General features: G+C 45.6%; 1 protein-coding gene across 1 annotated transcript in view; it reads left to right on the forward strand.

Annotated features, from left to right (window-relative positions):
• LOC106571477 (estrogen-related receptor gamma-like) overlaps window positions 1-13,721 on the forward strand; it is a 44,009-nt gene extending 30,288 nt beyond the window's left edge. Inside the window, exons 7-8 of the mRNA XM_014144636.3 lie at window positions 10,962-11,231; window positions 11,441-13,721. Coding sequence (XP_014000111.2) covers window positions 10,962-11,231; window positions 11,441-11,685 — 515 coding nt within the window. The 3' untranslated portion in view covers window positions 11,686-13,721. The remainder of the gene's footprint in view (window positions 1-10,961; window positions 11,232-11,440) is intronic.
• The last annotated feature ends 8,809 nt before the right edge of the window (window positions 13,722-22,530 follow it).

The following is a 22,530-nucleotide window of genomic DNA, read 5'->3' on the forward strand; positions in this document are numbered from 1 at the left end:
TGACTCTTGACAGAGCTCGAGAGTACCTCTGTGGAGATTGGAGAACCTTCCAGAAGGACAACCATCTCTGCAGCACTCTAACCCACTTGGAGTTTGCCAAAAGGCATCTAAAGACTCTCAGACCATGAGAAACAAGATTCTCTGTTCTGATGAAACTAAGATTGAAATCTTTGACATAAATGCCAAGCAACACATCTCGAGGAAACCTGGCAACATCCCTACGGTGAAGCATGGTGGTGGCAGCATCATGCTGTGGGGACGTTTTACACCGGCAGGGACTGGGCGACTAGTCAGGTTTGAGGGAAAGATGAACAGAGCAAAGTACAGAGTGATCCTTGATGAAAACCTGCTCCAGAGTGCTCAGGACCTCAGACTGGGGCGAAGGTTTACCTTCCAACAGGACAACGATCCTAAGCACACAGCCAAGACAACGCAAGACAAGTCTCTGAATGTCCTTGAGTGGCCCAGCCAGAGCCTGGACTTGAACCCAATCTAACATCTCTGGAGAGACCTGAAAATAGCTGTGCTGCAATGCTCCCCATCAAGCTTGACAGAGCTTGAGAGGATCTTGACAGAGCTTGAGAAGAATGGGAGAAACTCCCCAGATACAGGTGTGTCAAGCTTGTAGCGTCATACCCAAGAAGACTGAGGCTGTAATCGCTGCCAAAGGTGCTTCAACAAAGTACTGAGTAAAGGATCTGAATGTGATATTTCAGTTTTTTATTTTCAATACATTTGCAAAAATGTCTAAAAATCTGTTTTTGCTTTGTCATTATGGGCTATTGTGTGTAGATTGATGAGGGGAAAAAAACAATTGAATGAATTTTAGAATTAGGCTGTAACGTAACAAAATGTGGGAAAAGTCAAGGGGTTTGAATACTTCCCGAATGCACTGTACAATGTTGTAACAATGTGCAAGTAATTGAATTATGAAAGGGAAAATAAATAAACAGTTAAACATAGGTTGTATTTCTAATGGTGTTTGTGCTCTATCGGTTGCCCTTTTCTTGTGGCAACAGTTCACAAATATTGCTGCAAATCTCTGTCTGTCTCTCTCTCGCTCTCTTTCGCTCTCTCTCCTCCCCTCTGATTTGATGTACAGTATACATGTACATTGTGGATACATGGATGAGCTTGTGACAGAGCCCTAGTCTCTCTCTCTGTCACTTTATTTATGTATATTTACATTTGTCTTTGTGTCTCTCTATGTCTCTCTCTGTCTCTCTCTCTTGGGTTTGGTAATTCTTTGTTTTGGAAAGGCCCTTGGGCGTCGGCCAGCTGTGTTATTCTGGGCTAACTGAGAAAACTAGCCCCTCCCACAACTACACCCATGGTGACAGTCAGGCTAAGATAACTGTCTAACTGTCCTGCCTTTGTTGGCCAAACAACGTCAGATCCCTTTTAATATACTTTGGGTATATTTAATTTTCCAGTTGAATTTCCTAACATAAGTACTGTTACGCAATTTGTCAAGGTACACAAGCATTTAGAGATCTAATGACTTTCCCCAAAAAGATGACAGCCAAGTAGATAGCAGTGGAGGTAGATATGGCCATATGTGGCTCAATTCAGGAAGGTGAACTTACATGTATGTCGAATTTTCAAGATTGCCTTTTTTTGTAACATTTTATAAAAGTACAAACTCAGAGCTTCAAAATGGTATATCATACACTGCAGTTGAGGGGGGAAATGTAAATGAGCTAAACTTGTTATCCCACTTTTGAGACAAGTAGGAGACAAAATGCCCTTGAATGATCACGTTTTCTAGAGAGCCCTTCTTTGTTTCCGCCCATTCAGGATCATTCACACCCTCTTAAGCCATAGCCCTACCCATCTCTTTAAGATTTCACATGTAAACACATGAGTGAGCATGGGATTGTCCTCCAGAAAGTAGTCTGTCTAATATCCCCCTCCATTATCTCAGCTAATCATGGATCCTGCCTTTCTCCCGATTTACTGTAGTTCGGTGCTTTCTCCTTGGCTAAACTAGGCTATTTACTAGGTCTAACTAAGCATTTTGATTCACATTTATGGATCCCATACAAGTTTGTGAAAGGCATATGAAAGTTCACGTTTTCAAGAAAACATTTATGTCAGAAAATATATATACAGGACCAGTCAAAAGATTGGACACACCTACACATTCAAGGGTTTTATTTATTTTTTACTATTTTCTACGTTGTAGAATAATAGTGAAGACATCAAAGCTATGAAATAACACATATGGAATCATGTAGTAACCAAAAAAGAATTGAACAAATCAAAAAATATTTTATATTTTAGATTCTTCAAAGTAGCTACCTTGTGACAATACAACTGATTGGCTCAAACGCATTAAGAAGGAAAGAAATTCCACAAATTAACTTTTAACAAGGCGCACCTGTTAATAGAAATGCATACCAGGTATGCATGAAGCTGGTTGAGAGAATGTCAAGTGTCACGTGTGCTCCCTCTCCGGCCTCTAGGTCACCAGGCTGCTTGTTATGGCGCACACCTGTCACCATCGTTACGCACACCTGCGCGTCATCAGACTCACCTGGACTCCATCACTTCCATGAGTACCTTCCCTATATATGTCACTCCCTTTGGTTCCTTCCCCAGGCGTCATTGTTTCTGTTCCAGTGTCATGTCTGTGTGTTGTCAAATCAAAATCAAATCAAATTTATTTTTATATAGCCCTTCGTACATCAGCTGATATTCTCAAAGTGCTGTACAGTAACCCAGCCTAAAACCCCAAACAGCATGCAAAGCATGCGAAAGAAGCATGGTGGCTAGGAAATGTTAGCAACACCTCCGCCTTTGCCGGATGCACGGGGGGTATGGTCACTAGTGTAACCAGGGGGTGAGGCCTCATTTAACACAGTAAATTCATCAGGCTTAAGCCATGTTTCAGTCAGGCCAATCACATCAAGATTATTATCAGTGATTAGTTCATTGACTATAACTGCCTTGGAAGTGAGGGATCTAACATTAAGTAACCCAATTTTGAGATGTGAGGTATCACAATCTCTTTCAATAATGGCAGGAATGGAGGAGGTCTTTATACTAGTGAGATTGCTAAAGCGAACACCGCCATTTTTAATTTTGCCCAACCTAGATCGAGGCACAGACACGGTTCTCAATGGGGAAAGCTGAGCTGACTACGCTGACTGTGCTAGTGGCAGACTCCACTAAGCTGGCAGGCTGGCTAACAGCCTGCTGCCTGGCCTGCACCCTATTTCATTGTGGAGCTAGAGGAGTTAGAGCCCTGTCTATGTTCGTAGATAAGATGAGAGCACCCCTCCAGCTAGGATGGAGTCCGTCACTCCTCAACAGGCCAGGCTTGGTCCTGTTTGTGGGTGAGTCCCAGAAAGAGGGCCAATTATCTACAAATTCTATCTTTTGGGAGGGGCAGAAAACAGTTTTCAACCAGCGATTGAGTTGTGAGACTCTGCTGTAGAGCTCATCACTCCCCCTAACTGGGAGGGGGCCAGAGACAATTAATCGATGCCGACACATCTTTCTAGCTGATTTACACGCTGAAGCTATGTTGCGCTTGGTGACCTCTGACTGTTTCATCCTAACATCGTTGGTGCCGATGTGGATAACTGTAAGGGCTGTCTTCAGGAATGGACCAAAATGCAGCGGAGTTAGTATTCATCTTTAAATTTAATTAGAAAGAACACTATAACAAACAAAACAAGGAAACTGACAGCCAACAGTCCTGTCAGGTGCAAACACACTAAACAAGAAACAATTACCCACAAAACCCAAAGGAAAAACATGCTCCTTATGTGTGACTCCCAATCAACCACAACCCTCTACAGCTGTGCTTGATTGGAAGTCACACGGCCAAAATCAATGAAACAATAAAAAACACACACTCCCTTCTGCCACGTCCTGACCCAACTACACCCTCTACTGGTCAGGACGTGACAGTACCCCCCCCCCTCAAGGTGCAGACCCCGGGATGCACCTAAAAAAAGAACACACAAGAAAATCCCCAACAAAAAGGAACACCTAAACAATAAGGGAGGGAAGGGAGGGTGGCTGCCGTCACCGACGGCACTGTGCTACACCCTCCCTCCCCAACCCACCTATCCTGGAGGTGGCTCAGGTGCAGGACGTGGACCTCGCTCCACCTTTGGCGTCGCCCACTTTGGTGGCGCCGATAGCTGCGCCGGGCAGACGGGCCACTCGGGCTGACCCTGGCAGACAGACCACTCGGGCTGGGCCGGAGGACAGGAGGGCCCCTCGGGCTGGGCCGGAGGGCAGGAGGGCCCCTCGGGCTGGGCCGGAGGGCAGGAGGGCCCCTCGGGCTGGGCCGGAGGGCAGGAGGGCCCCTCGGGCTGGGCCGGAGGGCAGGAGGGCCCCTCGGGCCGGGCCGGAGGGCAGGAGGGCCCCTCGGGCCGGGCCGGAGAGCAGGAGGGCCCCTCGGGCCGGGCCGGAGGGCAGGAGGGCCCCTCGGGATGGGCCGGAGGGCAGGAGGGCCCCTCGGGCTGGGCCGGAGAGCAGGAGGGCCCCTCGGGCTGGGCCGGAGGACAGGAGGGCCACTCGGGCTGGGCCGGAGGGCAGGCAGGGCACCCTGGCAGATCCGGGCAGGCGGGCCACTCTGGCAGTTCAGGGCAGTCTGGCCACTCTGGCAGTTCAGGGCAGTCTGGCCACTCTGGCAGTTCAGGGCAGTCTGGCCACTCTGGCAGTTCAGGGCAGTCTGGCCACTCTGGCAGTTCAGGGCAGTCTGGCCACTCTGGCAGTTCAGGGCAGTCTGGCCACTCTGGCAGTTCAGGGCAGTCTGGCCACTCTGGCAGTTCAGGGCAGTCTGGCCACTCTGGCAGTTCAGGGCAGTCTGGCCACTCTGGCAGTTCAGGGCAGTCTGGCCACTCCGGCAGTTCAGGGCAGTCTGGCCACTCCGGCAGTTCAGCGCAGTCTGGCCACTCCGGCAGTTCAGCGCAGTCTGGCCTCTCCGGCAGTTCAGCGCAGTCTGACCTCTCTGGCGACTGTTGACTGGCGGGCAGCTCTGACGACTGTTGACTGGCGGGCAGCTCTGATGACTGTTGACTGGCGGGCAGCTCTGATGACTGTTGACTGGCGGGCAGCTCTGGCGACTGTTGACTGGCGGGCAGCTCTGGCGACTGTTGACTGGCGGGCAGCTCTGGCGACTGTTGACTGGCGGGCAGCTCTGGCGACTGTTGACTGGCGGGCAGCTCTGGTGACTGTTGACTGGCGAGGCTGGGTTGACACACTAGACTCCTGATGCACGGGGCTGGTATAGGACGTGCCAGCCCGGAGACACGCACCTCCATGCTAGTGCGTCTGGCGGGAAACACCGGACCGAAATGGCGCGCTGGCGGTCTTGATTGTAGGGTTGGAATCACCCCTTCCGGCTCGATGCTCCCCTTGCCCTGGCACCTGCGGGGCGCTGGTACTGGGCGAACTGGGCTGTGCGTCCGTATCGGCGAGATGGTGCGTACCACAGCGTAACATGGCGCCCTCCACCTCAATTGCACCTCGCTGTAGTCACGGGTAGCTGGCTTACGGCTCTTCCCTGGCCTGGCCAAGCTACCCGTGTGCCCCCCCCAAAAAAAATCTTGGGGCTGCCTCTCGGGTTTCCTAGCCAACCGTGTTCCAGCGTAACGTTCCCGATGGTTCCTCTGTCCAGCTGCCTCCACTCTCCTGAGTGCCTCTACCTGTTCCCATGGGAGGCGATCCCTTCCGGCCAGGATCTCTTCCCAGGTGTAGGCTCCCTTGCCATCCAGGACGTCCTCCCATGTCCATTCCTCCCTTTTTCTCTCCTGTCGCTGCTCCTTCCTCTTCCGCTGCTTGGTCCTTGTTTGGTGGGTAATTCTGTAAGGGCTGTCTTCAGGAATGGACCAAAATGCAGCGGAGTTAGTATTCATCTTTAAATTTAATTAGAAAGAACACTATAACAAACAAAACAAGGAAACTGACAGCCAACAGTCCTGTCAGGTGCAAACACACTAAACAAGAAACAATTACCCACAAAACCCAAAGGAAAAACATGCTCCTTATGTGTGACTCCCAATCAACCACAACCCTCTACAGCTGTGCTTGATTGGAAGTCACACGGCCAAAATCAATGAAACAATAAAAAACACACACTCCCTTCTGCCACGTCCTGACCCAACTACACCCTCTACTGGTCAGGACGTGACAATAACAATATCTCTATACTCTCTACACTCGCCAGTTTTAGCTTTAGCCAGCACCGTCTTTAGATTAGCCTTAACGTCGGTAGCCCTGCCCCCTGGTAAACAGTGTATAATCGCTGGATGATTAGTTTTAAGTCTAATACTGCGGGTAATGGAGTCGCCAATGACTAGGGTTTTCAATTTGTCAGAGCTAATGGTGGGAGCCGTCGGCGTCTCAGACCCCACAACGGGAGGAGTAGAGACCAGAGAAATCTCGGCCTCCGACTCCGACTCGCTTAATGGGGAGAACCGGTTGAAAGTTTCTGTCGGCTGAATAAGCGACACCGGTTGAGCATTCCTACAGCGTTTCCCTCCAGAAGCCATGAGAAAGATGTCCGGCTGCGGGGACCGTGCGAGGGGGTTTATACTAACGTTACTATCGGTACTTACTGGTGGCACAGACGCTGTTTCATCCTTTCCTACACTGAAATTACCCTTGCCTAACGATCGCGTCTGAAGCTGGGCTTGCAGCACAGCTATCCTTGCCGTAAGGCGATCGTTCTCCTGTATATTATAAGTACAACGACTGCAATTAGAAGGCATCATGTTAATGTTACTTAGCTTCGGCTGTTTAAAGTCCTGACGAACCATGTCCAGATAAAACCTCCGGGGTGAAAAAGTTGAATGAAAAAAGTTGAGTGAGGGAAAAAGTAAAAATATACGGTAATGAAAAAGTAAAAAACCGTCAGGTAGCAAAGTAAGATCGGCAACAAAACGCACAGCAGCGTAAACAAGTCTGCATGTTGTTTGTGTTTCTTGTTTGTATTTAGTTGTGTTTATTTATTAAAACACTCACTACCTGAACTTCCTAACTCTCAGCGCACATGTTACACCAAGAGTGTGCAAAGCTGCCATCAAGGCAAAGGGTGGCTACTTTGAAGAATCTCAAATTTCAAATATATTTTGATTTGTTTGACACTTTTTTGGTTACTACATGATTCCATATGTGTTATTATTCTAAATTGCAGAAAATAGTCAAATTAAGAAAAACGCTGGAATGAGTAGGTATGTCCAAAGTTTTGACTAGTACTGTATATATAATTAACATCCCTACTGTGAAGTAGGAAATGGCATCAAACGCCCCCGATCCTTAATTCGATCACATATATCCAGTATCTCTTCCTTCCCACTCTCTCTTTCCCCAAGCTTTTTCTCTCTCTCACTCAGATGAAAGTCTTTTGGCTCTATCAGCAGTTAATGTCCTGTTCACACCCAAAACATCACCAGGGAAACACCTGTGTTTTTGTTAACGCTTGTCCAGTAATGCTTACACAACAAGCTGCCTAAGCAGGTGTGTGTGTGTGTGTGTGTGTGTGTGTGTGTGTGTGTGTGTGTGTGTGTGTGTGTGTGTGTGTGTGTGTGTGTGTGTGTGTGTGTGTGTGTGTGTGTGTGTGTGTGTGTGTGTGTGTGTGCGTGCGTGCGTGCGTGCGTGCGTGCGTGCGTGCGTGCGTGCGTGCGTGCGTGTCTTTCCTGATCAGCACTTTCTTCGTTCTCAAAGAAAGAACGAAGAGCAACAAAGCGCTCCCCTCCTGAATGCCTTGAAACTCTTCTTCTCTGCTTGTCACCAGTGTTTACTGTCAGAGTCGGAGTCTAACCTAGTCAGTCACATGGATGTGTGTATTTGTAGCCCTTTGCCAGTGGAGCGTTTGTCTGTCTGGAGGAGTGGAGCAGCCATGGGAAACAACCACCGACACAGACACACCAGGGACCCACTTGAGGGGATAATGGAGAGAGAGAAACTGAGAGAGAGCGAGAAACTGAGGATGAGCGAGTGGAAGGCCAATAGTGAATGTGCAAGAAGGCAAGAGAGAGAGAGAGTCAGCGAGATGTTGTGAGAGTGGAAGAGAGATACAGTAGATAAGGACAGAGTGATGAGGGACAGAGAAGGGGAGAGAAAGTAGTCTCAGCTCTAGACCCCTGGTAGCACCGTAATGGTGGTGTCACATCAGCTCTGTTTGAGTGGCAGGCTACGGCCCATGGCTGGGGGAACCAGTGTCCTGGCAGAGGGGCCCAGGCTGTCGTTGCTACTGCCCTGGGGGAGGTTAGTCCAGCTCGACCACTCAGCACCCTGTCCCCCCCGCCCCTTCCCCTGTCTGGTCCTGTTATGGAGACTGACGTTGATTCTGTCTGAGGGCTATGCTGGGAGAAGATGAACTTGGCTTAAGACCCTCTCTCACACCACACTTTGGCCTTTTTTAGGCTGCTGTAAGCTGGCTGTGAAGTTATTATGTGTGTGTTTCTGTAGGGGCACAGCTGAACCCTTCCAGCCCAGATAACCCTCTCAAATTTAAGCCTGTATGCCTGTATCATTGTTCCAAGCGCTCCTCATACCCTAACCCTTAACTACAGCGTTGAGAATGACATCCCATGGACTAACTGCTCTGGGTTAACTCTTGCATCTAGACGTTCCGCTAGCGGGAACGCCTCGCCAAATATCTAATGGAAGAACGTGGCGCGAAAAACAAATACCTCAAAAATGCAATAATTTCAATTTTTCAACCATACGACTATTTTACACCATTTGAAAGATAGGACTCTCGTTAATCCAACCACATTGTCTGATTTCAAAAAGGCTTTACAGCGAAAGCAAAACATTAGATTATGTTAGGAGAGTACACAGCCAAAAACAATCACACAGCCATTTTCAAAGCAAGCATATATGTCACAAAAACACAAAACACAGCTAAATGCAGCACTAACCTTTGATGATCTTCATCAGATGACACTCCTAGGACATTATGTTATACAATACATGCATGTTTTGTTCAATCAAGTTCATATTTATATCAAAAAACAGCTTTTAACATTAGCATGTGATGTTCAGAACTAGCATTCCCACCCAAAACTTCAGGTGAATTTACTAAATTACTCATCATAAACGTTGACAAAATACATAACAATTATTTTAAGAATTATAGATACAAAACTCCTTTATGCAATCGCTATGTCAGATTTTAAAATAGCTTTTCGGCGAAAGCACATTTTGCAATATTCTGAGTACATAGCTCAGCCATCACGGCTAGCTAATTTGACACCCGCCAAGTTTGAGGCAACCTAAACTCAGAATTACTATTAGAAAAATTGGATTACCTTTGCTGTTCTTCATCAGAATGCACTCCCAGGACTGCTACTTCCAGAACAAATGTTGTTTTTGTTCCAAATAATCCATAGTTATGTGCAAATACCCCCGTTTTGTTCGTGCGTTCAGGTCACTATCCAAAGGGTAACGCGCGAGCGCATTTCGAGACATAAAAATTCAAAATGTTCCTTTACCGTACTTAGAAGCATGTCAAACGCTGTTTAAAATAATTTTTTATGGTATTTTTCTCGTAAAATAGTGATAATATTCCAACCAGACAATGCTGTATTCATTCAAAAAGGAAGAGAAAAAATGGCGAGGTCTCGTGAACGCGCATTTCCAGTCTCTCTGTCACAAGGCAGTCCACTGACAAACTCTGCTGCTGTTATCTGCCCAGAGACAGGAGACGCGTCAATCCGGTTTCTGAAGGCTTTAGAGAGCCAATGGAAGCCTTAGAAAGTGTCACATAACAGCTCAGATACTGTAGTTTTGATAGACAAGCAACAGAAGGACTACAAATTCGCATAAAGGCCACTTCCTTCTTGGAATCTTCTCAGGTTTTTGCCTGCCATATGAGTTCTGTTATACTCACAGACACCATTCAAACAGTTTTTGAAACTTTAGAGTGTTTTCTATCCAAATAACAAATAATATGCATATTCTCGTTTCTGGGCAAGAGTAGTAACCAGTTTAAATCGTGTACGTTTTTTATCCAGCCGTGAAAATACTGCCCCCTATCCCAGACAGGTTAAGTAAGAGGACCTCTTTGTCTCCGTCGGCTTTGTCTTGTCTCTGCGGGACAGAGGACGTCTCTGATGCTCCTTTATGTGTCCCCTTGTGTGTATCCATATAGAGGTGTCCTCAAAGACAACGACACACACACAGACTCACACAATGCTTCTCCTTCTCCTCTGCTGAACGATCGTTCTGTACCGAAATGCTGATCCCTATCAACCAATGAAAGAGTCTGCAGACAGTGTTCCAATCAATCTGGGAGAGATAATGAGGAGCGGGAGCCACAGGCGTTCACATGGCAATTGTAAAAGCACCCGACCCTGATAAGAATCACTGATGGTGTAAAAAAGAAAAAGAAGCCTTCCCCTCCTCCTCTTCCTTTCCCTCCATTCTGTAAAACTAATCTTCTGGTTTTTAATTATGCTGTGTGTGTGTGTGTGTGTGTGTGTGTGTGTGTGTGTGTGTGTGTGTGTGTGTGTGTGTGTGTGTGTGTGTGTGTGTGTGTGTGTGTGTGTGTGTGTGTGTGTGTGTGTGTGTGTGTGTGTGTGTGTGTGTGTGTGTGTGTGTGTGTGTGTGTGTGTGTGTGTGTGTGTGAGGAGACTACAGATTGAGTGGATCTAATCTTGCTCACATGGAGGTGTATCTGTTTGTCAAAGGGAGTGTCTTTATTGGATTGACAACTTATGGGCTTTCACTATTCAACTGTTCCAGACCGCTGCTAGCCTCAACTGACCCCTCATCCAATGACCCTTCGGTTGACCTTGGTCTAATTATTCCAATGGGTCCAGCCATTCTGACTAAAACCATTACAATTCTATTTTCGAATGCCGATGTTTTTATTTTTGGGTTGTGTCTTTTCGATGAAGATATGTCTTTAAAATGGTCCTTTCACTCTTTGTCCTCCCTAATTAGACCTAGCTAAAAAACTCTCCATCTCTCCTCCATCCCCCTTTCTTCAGGTTTCCCCTTGCTCTCGCTGGCAGACCAGATGAGTCTACTGCAGAGCGGATGGATGGAGATTCTGATCCTGCGTGTGGTGTTTCGCTCGCTGGCCCTAGAGGATAAGCTGGTGTATGCTGAGGACTACATCATGGATGAGGAGCAGTCCAAACTGGCAGGTGTACTGGACCTAAACAACACCATACTGCAGCTGGTGAAGAAATATAAAGCCATGAGGATTGACAAGGAGGAGTTTGTTGTCCTCAAGGCAATCTCACTGGCTAACTCAGGTATGGAACTTCACTGTGTTGTTGTAGTTGAGGTTGAGTTAGGCATGTATTTTCCAATGGCTATTTGGCTTTGCTGACGTTCAATCTCTGCATATATGCCAACATCATCTCACAATATCATCCTTCCTCTGCCCTATCTATGTTCCTTCCTTTCCATCTGCCTTCCCCTCTACCCTGTTCCCTCTCTCCCCCGCTCCCTCTCTTCACAGACTCCATGCAGATAGAGGATGTGGAGGCAGTCCAGAGTCTCCAGGATGTGCTCCATGGGGCCCTGCAGGACTATGAGAGTGCCCAGCACACGGAGGACCCTCGGCGGGCAGGCAAGCTCATCATGACCCTGCCCCTGCTCCGGCAGACGGCCGCCAGGGCTGTGCAGCACTTCTGCAGCATCAAGCAGGACGGCCGTGTGCCCATGCACAAACTGTTCCTAGAACTGCTGGAGGCCAGGGCCTGACCAGCCACGTGGGACTAGGATCACATAGAGGAAGGATAGGGTAGTGATGTCATAAAGGTCAAGATTAATGCAGGAAGTGGTACTGTGCTGGAAGAACAGAGTGAACAGCAATGAGTGGACCTGAACGGAGACAAAATGGCTCCTCTGTGAAGTTCCAGTTGCTCTTCTATTAAGTAATTGTTGTCCAGTCCTTCTTTATGTCATTCTGGGACTGTTGTGAGTTTGACAAGGCTAACACAGCCCTGCTCGCCATTACAAACTCAGGAGGAGAGGAGGAAGGACTGACATCACCTTAGTGACAGGGATAACTGCCTTATAAGGGATTTTGATGGCAGTTATTAATATAAACCTAAACAGTGCTTGTGAAATGAAGAAAGACACCCAAAACTTGAAGATCCTCTAGGATTATTATTTGTGTGAAACCAGCTCCACGTCTGTTCATCCTGCATTGTAGTGCTTGAATAACTTTTCTTTTTTATATAAAATGAACTGTGGACAGGCTTGCCAAAGAACGGTGTGACACACTTAGTCAAAGGATGCAGCAAGCGGTCACAATAACGTATGTAAGACACTCACCTATAATAAGTTAGGGAACTTGATTTCATTGAAATATTTTCAAGGAAATGCATTAAGTAACTGTAACTCATTATTATAATTTTTTTGACTAGGCAAGTCAGTTAAGAACAAATTCTTATTATCAATGACAGCCTAGGAACAGTGGGTTAACTGCCTTGTTCAGGGGCAGAATTACAGATTTTTACCTTGTCAGCTCGGGGATTTGACCTTGCAACCTTTCGATTACTTGTCCAACGCTCTAACCACTAGTCCACCTGCCGCCCCAATGATTATGAAGGTGAGGGGAGATATTGAATAAAGGCCTATATTCAATCAGATCAAGAGTTAACCGCGAAAGCAGACACCCGCATAGCGGATGTTTTGGTGGAGTCGGAGGTGGAACTGTCAAATCGGTGAGCAGCTGCTCTTCCGATCATTGTCACGAAGCCACACCCACTGGCGTTAGAAGTTCAGAAAGAAAACGTGTAGAAAGCTATATAGAAATAATGATGCTCAAATGTAAAAATCATTAAACGATATAATGAGGGTTTTTATCATCCTAATGGAGGTGTAGATTACATCTCACATTCCAGTGTTGAACTTGTAAAGAAGGCTGCATGGGTTTTCAGATAATGTGACTCGGTGCAGCCAATGGCAGTGTCCGATTTAGGTATAATGTCGGGAGCCACTTGTGGATTTGACAGCTCTTAGCGCAGTTCCACCTCCAACACCATCAAAACAGCCGCTATGCAGATGTCAGCTAAAGCAGATCTGATTGAATAGAGCCCTAAAAATGTATTTATTGTTGGCTTGATTATTTTTTATTTTTTTTATTTTTTATTTACCAGTGTGGCATTAACGAAGAATAAAGGAATAAATACAGATAATTTTCTAAAGATTAAGTAATTTTGTTTTAATAAGTAAATAAAACATTTTGTACTAGCTTCACTACTTCACTCATGGCACTGATACCTGTACTATACCATAGCCTCTAAGGCAATATAATAACGTGATGTACAGTACTTGATGACATTGAACCATGCATTTTTTGCATTGAGTTGTAGATTACACACTGTGCAAAGAACCTCTTTCCTTTCTTATGATGAAGATCTGGTGGTGGTATTTCAAACGTGTCTCTGTGTTTCTGTTTCAGAAAGTAGAAATCTTGGAAAATCATAAATGTTCAAATTAATGGAAACTAAATCGGTAGGAATGTGGAAACAGCTTTTAACTCACTGTACATTACGGACAACTGTATTTTTATTTGCTCTAGCTGTGCGGAATAATCTGTATATTTTTGTGACAAAGTATATCATAAAGTGTGATCCAGCAATACTGTGTGGAGGGGGTGTAAATGTATGTATTCTGTATATAAAGTCCAGCGCCAACTGAGTTGTAACCCATGTTCAGATGAGATGTACACTACTACTACCATTCTCAGGACGATTCTAGGGCAATAAAGATGCTTCCAGCTCCAGAAAGAGTCTTCATCTTTCTATCTGTTATAGGGTTATGACACAATCATATGTCCTAGTCAGACTTTTGGGAAAGGGGGAGGCAGAAAGTGAGACGTCCTCATTGATAAAGAGAGGGGGGATGAAAGGAGGGAAGAGAAGAGGGATATAGTGAAGCAATGGAGAGGGGTAGACATGAATCAAGAGAAGATCAGTGCGGAGGAGAGGTGGAGTAGGGAAAGATGCAGGCACCCTGTCTGACGTTACAATAAATTATGGACACCCACATGCTACCGCAGTGACTTGTTTCAGATAACAGACTGCTGTCGCTTTGAACGATTGTCTATGACAGGCGCCTCGTTTCTCAAGGTGGCCATAAATGTTGGCTTGAGGTGTGTCTATTGGACAGATGAGTAGGAAGTGTCGGGGCTGGTAAGGGGACGGTCCCATAAGAGAGGATCCATAATTAACGACATTGTTTTAATGAAGTCTAAAAGCGCTGCTGGGAACAGATTGTCAAGGTTGTTGAACGCAAGCACCTGACTTCCTCTCAGTCAAAGGTTGTGATTGCCTGACAGGATTATTGCCTTTATGAGGCAGAGACAATCACAAACTGTGTGTCTTACAGCACAAACCTAACGGGGAAAATTAGGCACAAATAAAAAAAACTGTCCTTGAAATATCAACCTGATTTTGAATTGCTTCAGTACAAAAACATAAGATTGAATGATTGCCATTAAAGGAAAAATCCACTCAAAAATTATATGACGCACATTTTTTCATTAGTCCACTGTTGCTTCAGTCCCAAAATGTTTTGCATGTCAAGTTTTCAAGAAACAATTCTAAATCAGGTGGATATTTCAAGGATTATGGTCTTATTTGTGCCTAGTTTTCCCTGGTAGGCTTGTGCTATAAAATACTCTGTCTGTGATAGTCTCTGCCTCATAAAGGCAATAATCCTGTCATAATCCTGACTGAGGGGAGTAAGAGGGGTATAGCTTCTATATGGTGGAGATTTATTCGATTTTTATAATAATGTAAATGTGGCTCTGTTGATAGACACCTATCTTGCGTCACTACAGACCCTGGTTCGATCCTGGGCTGTATCATAACCGGCCGTGATCGGGAGTCCCATAGGGCGGCACACAATTGGCCCAGTGTTGTCCGGGTTAGGGGAGGGCTTGGCTGGGGTAGGCCGCAATTGTAAAATAAGAATTTGTTCTTAACTGGCTTGCCTAGTTAAATTTAAAAAAAAATACAAATCTGTAATGCTAGGTCTGAGTTGTAAGTAGCTCTATGACACCATAATTCCATCAAAGATAAACTAATTGAATTCCTAGTAAAACCATTCTCAGTATGCTTTAATGCTTTAATGCTTTTGATACAGCACAATGTAACTAAATTAATTACAAATCAACACTCAAAAGGATGAGTATAGACGTTAATTACAGAAAAAAAGAAATTGGAGAATTACAATCATAAATGTTGTTGGTTTTTCAGAGTACAGATGACTGGAGCAAACCTTTCAATGATTGTGTTCAGAGTTAATATGGGAAGCATTCGCTACAGCTGCATGGCTTTCAATATAAATATATAACTGCTGGTTATTACACAAATACAGTGAGTTGGCACTCATTACATCTAGCCTACACACAACTTCTAGTGGTTGATCAACTGTATTGCAAACATATGGGTAGGCTACAGTATTGCGATAAGTGCGATAGGAGATTGACATCATAGCCGTTTTAATTTCAGAGCCTTTAGAGTACCACAGTATGGTCATAATACCCAAATAACCTACCGGTCAAACAAGGAAATGGTTCCAAACGTTTTTCTACCAGTAATTTTTCACATAGCGGATTTTAGAAATGCTTCAAATAAGGGCTGTGTTTTGTGTAGGCTGACCCTGGCGTGAGGTTTTGATAACCGTGTAAATCTCTAGGACAAGGTGATTTTTATAGAAACACAGCCTTGATTGTAAGTGTTTATAAAATCCCCTATGGGAAAAATGAATGGTGGAAAAACGATTGGAACCATTTCCCTGTTTGACCGCTTTGGGTATTACGAAACTTCCACTGTGTGGCTCTATACCAAGGCAGGAAATAGAAACAATCATGAATTGATAAATAAAATATTGAGCAACAATTAACATTAACATAAATTGTTCAATAAACAAACGATCTTGCAGAATGTGCGTCCAGTGTTTGGCACTCGCTATGGCGGCAAGCATATGTTTTAATTAAAAAGTCACTGCAAAGGATTAAAACATTCTGCCCACACCTCTACAGAAATGTGATCACATTTTCCAGTGTGCTTTCTTTTAACAACTATCATGGCCCAGTTCCAACGCCTCCAAATCATACAGCAAATGAGGCGTTGTGTAACGCCCTGGCCATAGAGAGGGGTTTTTGTTCGTTATTTTGGTTAGGCCAGGGTGTTACATTGGGTGGGCGTTCTATGTGCATTTTTCTATGTTGGTTTGTTTCATTGATTTTGGCCGTGTGGCTTCCAATCAGGCACAGCTGTAGAGTGTTATTGCTGATTGGGAGTCACACACAAGTGCCTGTTTTTCCGTTGGGGTTTTGTGGGTAATTGTTTCTGTTTAGTGTTTTGCACCTGACAGGACTGTTTGGCTGTCGGTTTTCTTGTTTTGTTTTGTGTAGTGTTCTTTAGTAAATTAAACTTCAATGATGAACACTAACTCCGCTGCGTATTGGTCTACTCTCTCTCCCGACAGCCGTTACACGTAGTTACCATAAATGGTGAATGGAGGACGTTTCCCAGGTGGGCTTGTGGTTCTCCTTCAGGAGCTGATAAATATATTTTGGGTCTGATTTATCAATGAAAACATGTAGATTGGGGTAAGTTGAGCCAAAGGGGTAGTATGTTGACCCCCCCTTGTTTCTAGGAAACCATAGGCCTACACAAAATGTATAATTTGACCAAATATTAAGGAAGAGCTCCATTTTTATGGAATGGTCTGCCTACCCATGTGAGAGACGCAGACTCAGTCTCAACCTTTAAGTCTTTACTGAAGACTTATCTCTTCAGTAGGTCCTATGATTAAGTATAGTCTGGCCCAGGAGTGTGACGGTGAATGGAAAGGCTGGAGCAACGAATCGCCCTTGCTGTCTCTGCCTTGCCGGTTCCCCTCTCTCCACTGGGATTCTCTGCCTCTAACCCTATTACAGGGGCTGAGTCACTGGCTTACTGGTGTTCTTCCATGCCGTCCATGGGAGGGGTGCGTCACTTGAGTGGGTTGAGTCACTGACGTGGTCTTCCTGTCTGGGTTGGCGCCCCCCCCCCCCCCCCCCCTTGGGTTGTGCCGTGTTGGAGATCTTTGTGGGCTACACTCGGCCTTGTCTCAGGATGGTAAGTTGGTGGTTGGAGACATCCCTCTAGTGGTGTGGGGGCTGTGCTTTGGCAGTGTGTGGGGTTATATCCTGCCTGTTTGGCCCTGTCCGGGGGTATCATCGGATGGGGCCACAGTGTCTCCTGACCCCTTCTGTCTCAGCCTCCAGTATTTATGCTGCAGTAGTTTATGTGTCGGGGGGCTAGGGTCAGTCTGTTACATCTGGAGTATTTCTCTTGTCTTATCCTGTGTCCTGTGTGAATTTAAATATGCTCTCTCTAATTCTCTCTTTCTCTCTTTCTTTCTCTCGGAGGACCTGAGCCCTAGGACCATGCCTCAGGACTACCTGGCATGATGTCCCCAGTCCACCTGGCCGTGCTGCTGCTCCAGTTTCAACTGTTCTGCCTGCGGCTATGGAACCCTGACCTGTTCACCGGACGTGCTTGTTGCACCCTCGACAACTACTATGATTATTATTATTTGACCATGCTGGTCATTTATGAACATTTTAACATCTTGACCATGTTCTGTTATAATATCCACCCGGCACAGCCAGAAGAGGACTGGCCACCCCTCATAGCCTGGTTCCTCTCTAGGTTTCTTCCTAGGTTTTTGGCCTTTCTAGGGAGTTTTTCCTAGCCACCATGCTTCTTTCACATGCATTGCTTGCTGTTTGGGGTTTTAGGCTGGGTTTCTGTACAGCACTTTGAGATATCAGCTGATGTACGAAGGGCTATATAAATACATTTGATTTGATTTTGATTTGATTTCATGGAGTCTGTGAAGGAGGAAATCACATGGAAAAAGTGGTAAGGAAGTTATGTCCAAAAAACGGATTTTCACCAAGTCAAATTGATTTATTGTGTTAGAGCAGGGATGGGCAACTTTCATGGGGGTGGGGACCACTAAAAATCTGAAATCATCATGAGGGTCTGCAGTGGCTCGTATGTCTTCTTCTCACATCCATACCCACATATTCAGTCACATGTTTTGGGGGCCATAACAGCAAAACATGTTAGTGGATCCACTCTTGACAATGGAGAGACATTTTTTTTATAGTTCATTTCCTGCAATTCTACACGTTTTGCCATGGGGTGTAGAGAAAATATTGCCATTTTAAAGCACGTTTGCTGCAATTCTACACATTTTGCCATGGGGCGGAGAGAAAAGTTATGTTTTACAGTTGATTTCCTGCAATTCAACACATTTGCCATAGGGTGGAGAGAAATGTTTGCAGTTTTTAATACGATATCTGAGTGAGAGTGACTAACAAAATCTATGGGGGCCCTGGGTCGGTAATTCGACCACGATTACTACAAGTTTAAGATAGCTGGCCGCTAGACTAACTTAGCCTACCCCCCAAAAAAATGTTAGCTGACATGGGCTAATTGAGTGACTGTCAGCAGCTAGGTTTACATCCAATATGTGACTGAAAAAATCTGCATAAAGAAAATATGTGCATTTTCCTACCAGTGGTGTGTTTCCACCAAACGGACTAGTTGCAGAAAAAATATTACTGGTGACATGTGCAACACCATTTCCCCCCCATATTTGAATTAAATCATTAAAATAAGACAACTTTTGAAGTATTGCTTACTAAAGAATTTCGAAAAATAAAACTGATTAGATGGATTTTAACACACTTCTGTGAAACCCTATGCCATAATCTTCTACCGGGCTAACTGGGGCTTTACCCCATGTAAACTGTAGCCATTTATTTCCCTTTGTAGTTTATTCGCCTAAGCATGACCTTCATCCACATACCATTTCTTCCCAAACATTGCTTTTTTGTGTCAGCAATTAAACATTGTTCTTAGGGGGGGCTAGTTACCCCCTAGTACCCTACGCAAGGCTGATAAATGAGGCCCCAGGAGAGGAGGGCGGCGTCGGGTCAAAGTGTCAGTCGTGAGACTAATTGCACAGAGCATACTCAAGATGGATGGATGAAAGAATGAGTGTAGCCGACATCTCTCCAAAAATCACCCATCGGTTTATTTACCAGTCATTCAAGCTGAAATGGGGCATGATGGTAGTCGGGCATCCAACACGTTTCGCCACATCGGCTGCCTCTAAGTGAGTTAGTGATGGCGAGTGACGTCCCAATATATCACCTACCCTAAGTGAGTTACCTTGTGAGTGACATCCCTATATGTCACTCTCTCTAAGTGAGTTAGTGTGTGTCTACCGTCTCAGTCTCCCAGACACCCTGTGATGGATGGGGTCTGGAGGAGATGGGGTGTAAAAGGCTGATTCTGCCACTCTGCAATGAGATCACTTCCACCATAAAAAGCCATTGTCCCTAATCATCCCGGCAAGGTATGAATGCTGATTAGAGTATTATAAAGATGAGCGGCGCTCCCTCCCATCTAAATACGAGCTTTGGTTTGATATAAGGGCCTTTTCCCACTATAGTCAGACCACGGTCCATCAATAACCAAAGCCACCAGAAGGAAGTCGGTAGAACATAACACTTGCACGGTGATGTCTCAGTCTTCTCAAACAGCAAAAAATACTTTTTAGGCTTTCATATGCATCTACATAATTCATAGGGTAGCTTTATCTCTTACACTCTCATGTATAGTCTAGTGCAGTACTTTTAGTGGGCTTCTTTTCATTTTGCTTATATGGCAATGTGTTGCACAATGTGTTCCACAATCTTCCACATGACATAATGGAACACAGAATACTACAGGACTCAGTGCAGGTACTGCACAGTAGCAGGCCATGAGGTAATATTGAGTTGTTACTTAGCACCACCATGTGGCATAATAATTCAGTGCAGACGCCACTGCATGAAAGTCCCTATGACTTGGATCTGTTGTGTTACGCCTGCCAAGGCCCCATCCATGTAATTCCACCAGTCACTTAGTTCTCATTTTGGAACACACCTCGAAATCCATACAGATCAGGGTTGACATTTTGAAAGTGACTTTCAAAGTAAAAGTGGCCTTCACAAGAACATGCCAACTCCGGTGAATCATAAAGACACTACTACTACTACTACTACTACTACTACTACTGCAGCTGTTTTTCCAGTAAGGTGGAACAAGATCTAGGTAGTTACTGTTAAATGCGTGTATTAGAGAGGCATGGTACTCTGACTGGCCGTCACCCTGCCTCTCAAGGTAAGCTGATACCCGACACCTGGCTGTTGCCATGACGCTCCCGGGGGAAGCAGGGGTTGATGGGAGATCTCGAGGTGAGGAGGACACCTTAACAGCACTCAGAAGTTTCATCTCTCTTATGCCTCTCTTTTTCACTGACCGCATCCTGACCACACCACTAGACCAAACTGCAGGGGAGCAGAGTGGACAAGACAACAGAGCACTTTGATTTTTCAAACCTTCCGAAGACATTGGCGCTCATTTGTGGGGTGTTGCAGAGTGTGTATCAGCCAAGGTAAACAGCGGTTTGAAATATTGATGGGGCAACAGGTGTGATCCCTTACCGTCGGTCAGTCCTTGCCCCCCTGATCACATGCACCTCACAGAGAGGGGGTGTCTATGCCCCCGCCACACACCACAACACGGACACCAGCACTGGTGAGGCTCTGGACTGGCCAATCAACCTGCTCTTATTCTCTTTCCCTGTCTTCATACCTCCCTCTAGTCTCTCTTTCCCTGTCTTCATACCTCCCTCTAGTCTCTCTTTCCCTGTCTTCATACCTCCCTCTAGTCTCTCTTTCCCTGTATTCATACCTCCCTCTAGTCTCTCTTTCCCTGTCTTCATACCTCCCTCTAGTCTCTCTTTCCCTGTATTCATACCTCCCTCTAGTCTCTCTTTCCCTGTCTTCATACCTCCCTCTAGTCTCTCTTTCCCTGTATTCATACCTCCCTCTAGTCTCTTTCCCTGTCTTCATACCTCCCTCTAGTCTCTCTTTCCCTGTCTTCATACCTCCCTCTAGTCTCTCTTTCCCTGTCTTCATACCTCCCTCTAGTCTCTCTTTCCCTGTCTTCATACCTCCCTCTAGTCTCTTTCCCTGTCTTCATACCTCCCTCTAGTCTCTTTCCCTGTCTTCATACCTCCCTCTAGTCTCTTTCCCTGTCTTCATACCTCCCTCTAGTCTCTCTTTTCCTGTCAACTGTCATTGCCTTCATGATGTCTACATTAGATGTGATTATCTAAACTAACATATATCAGATGAAATGTAGTTGTAAAAAAATGTGGGTTTGATGCTACCAGGAGTAAGAAAACTCTAGTCATTGTGCATAGAATGTATGGTGTGTCAAACAAATATTTTGCACTGTGAATACACCACAAATACTCTGGTTCAGAGAGCTAGCAAACAAAGGACAGAAATATCACAGCAGTGGGTCAGTAAGAGATGGTTGGATGAGAGAGGCTGCTTAAGGAGTACGATCAGAGAGGGATAGAAAATAGGCCACGCCAACAAGTGCGTCTCCAGTTACCTGGTTATCTCCTCTCTCTCTCTTTCTCTGTGTGATCACCTTTCTAAGAAAGAGTGTTGACTTGGGCCCATTACCTTGAGCTGTAGCCCCTAGAACTCAGAGTAAGCCTGGGAGACAAAGGCATTTACTGATAAAGAGACCATTAGTACACAGAAAGAAACAGCTATATAAAGACGATAAGTAGGTTTGTCCCAGACGCGATAGTGGCGGGTGCATGACGTCTTTAGGATTGAAGAATCAGACAGCAAGTTGGATATTATTCCCAATTAAACAGGTTCAACTGCTGTACACTTGTGTTGCCTCCCTTCCTCTTACCCATCCCTCTCCCCCTCTAGATCAAGTGGAGCCCACTCCTCCCGGTGGGGAGTGGGCGGAGCGGGGTAACGGGGACGGGTCTCTTTTCTACAGGGAGCTGTGGTTCATTGTGCTGATGACAGGGGTAGCCCTGGTGGTTTTAGCTATTGTTCTGGGGATCATCCTGCACAAGGCCCTGAAAAGAACCCCCTTTACTAGAGAGCGCCCCCCTCTGGTGGCCCTGCCCATGCAGAAGAGGAGCCCCATGGTCGTGTATCCCCCCAGCGACTCCTACCTGGTGAGACGGCCCAACTGGGTATGTGGGAACATCCTATGAAAGAGATGGGTCATTCAACTTAAATGATGCATTCACTTTCATAGCATATACAAATTAACTTTATTCAGATGAGTTTGCATACAACATGGTGGAATATTTTATCTCAGATGGGGTTTATTCGGACTATCTCAGTGGAAAACATGAGATATGTGTCAAATGTCTCCCTCTGTAACACATTCTCTCTCCTCTCTCAGTTTGACACGGTGCCCAACACAACAAGCTCCTCCAACAGTGTCACACTCAAAGGGTTCACCATGCACATGGAGGTTAGAGACCAGGCAGGCACAGGGAGAATCTCAATTGCATACTCCCCGTGTCCTCTCTCCTCCTTCTCAACACCCAGTTGACGAGAAAGCCAAAGGTTCCTCCCCTTTGATCTTCTCCTCCAATGGGTTTTGAGGAGAAGACACTAGGAATGTGCAATTGAAATTCTCCCGCAGACAC

The sequence above is a fragment of the Salmo salar genome, chromosome 15 (assembly GCF_965601325.2).
Source record: "Salmo salar chromosome 15, fSalSal1, whole genome shotgun sequence".
NCBI lineage: Eukaryota > Metazoa > Chordata > Actinopteri > Salmoniformes > Salmonidae > Salmo > Salmo salar.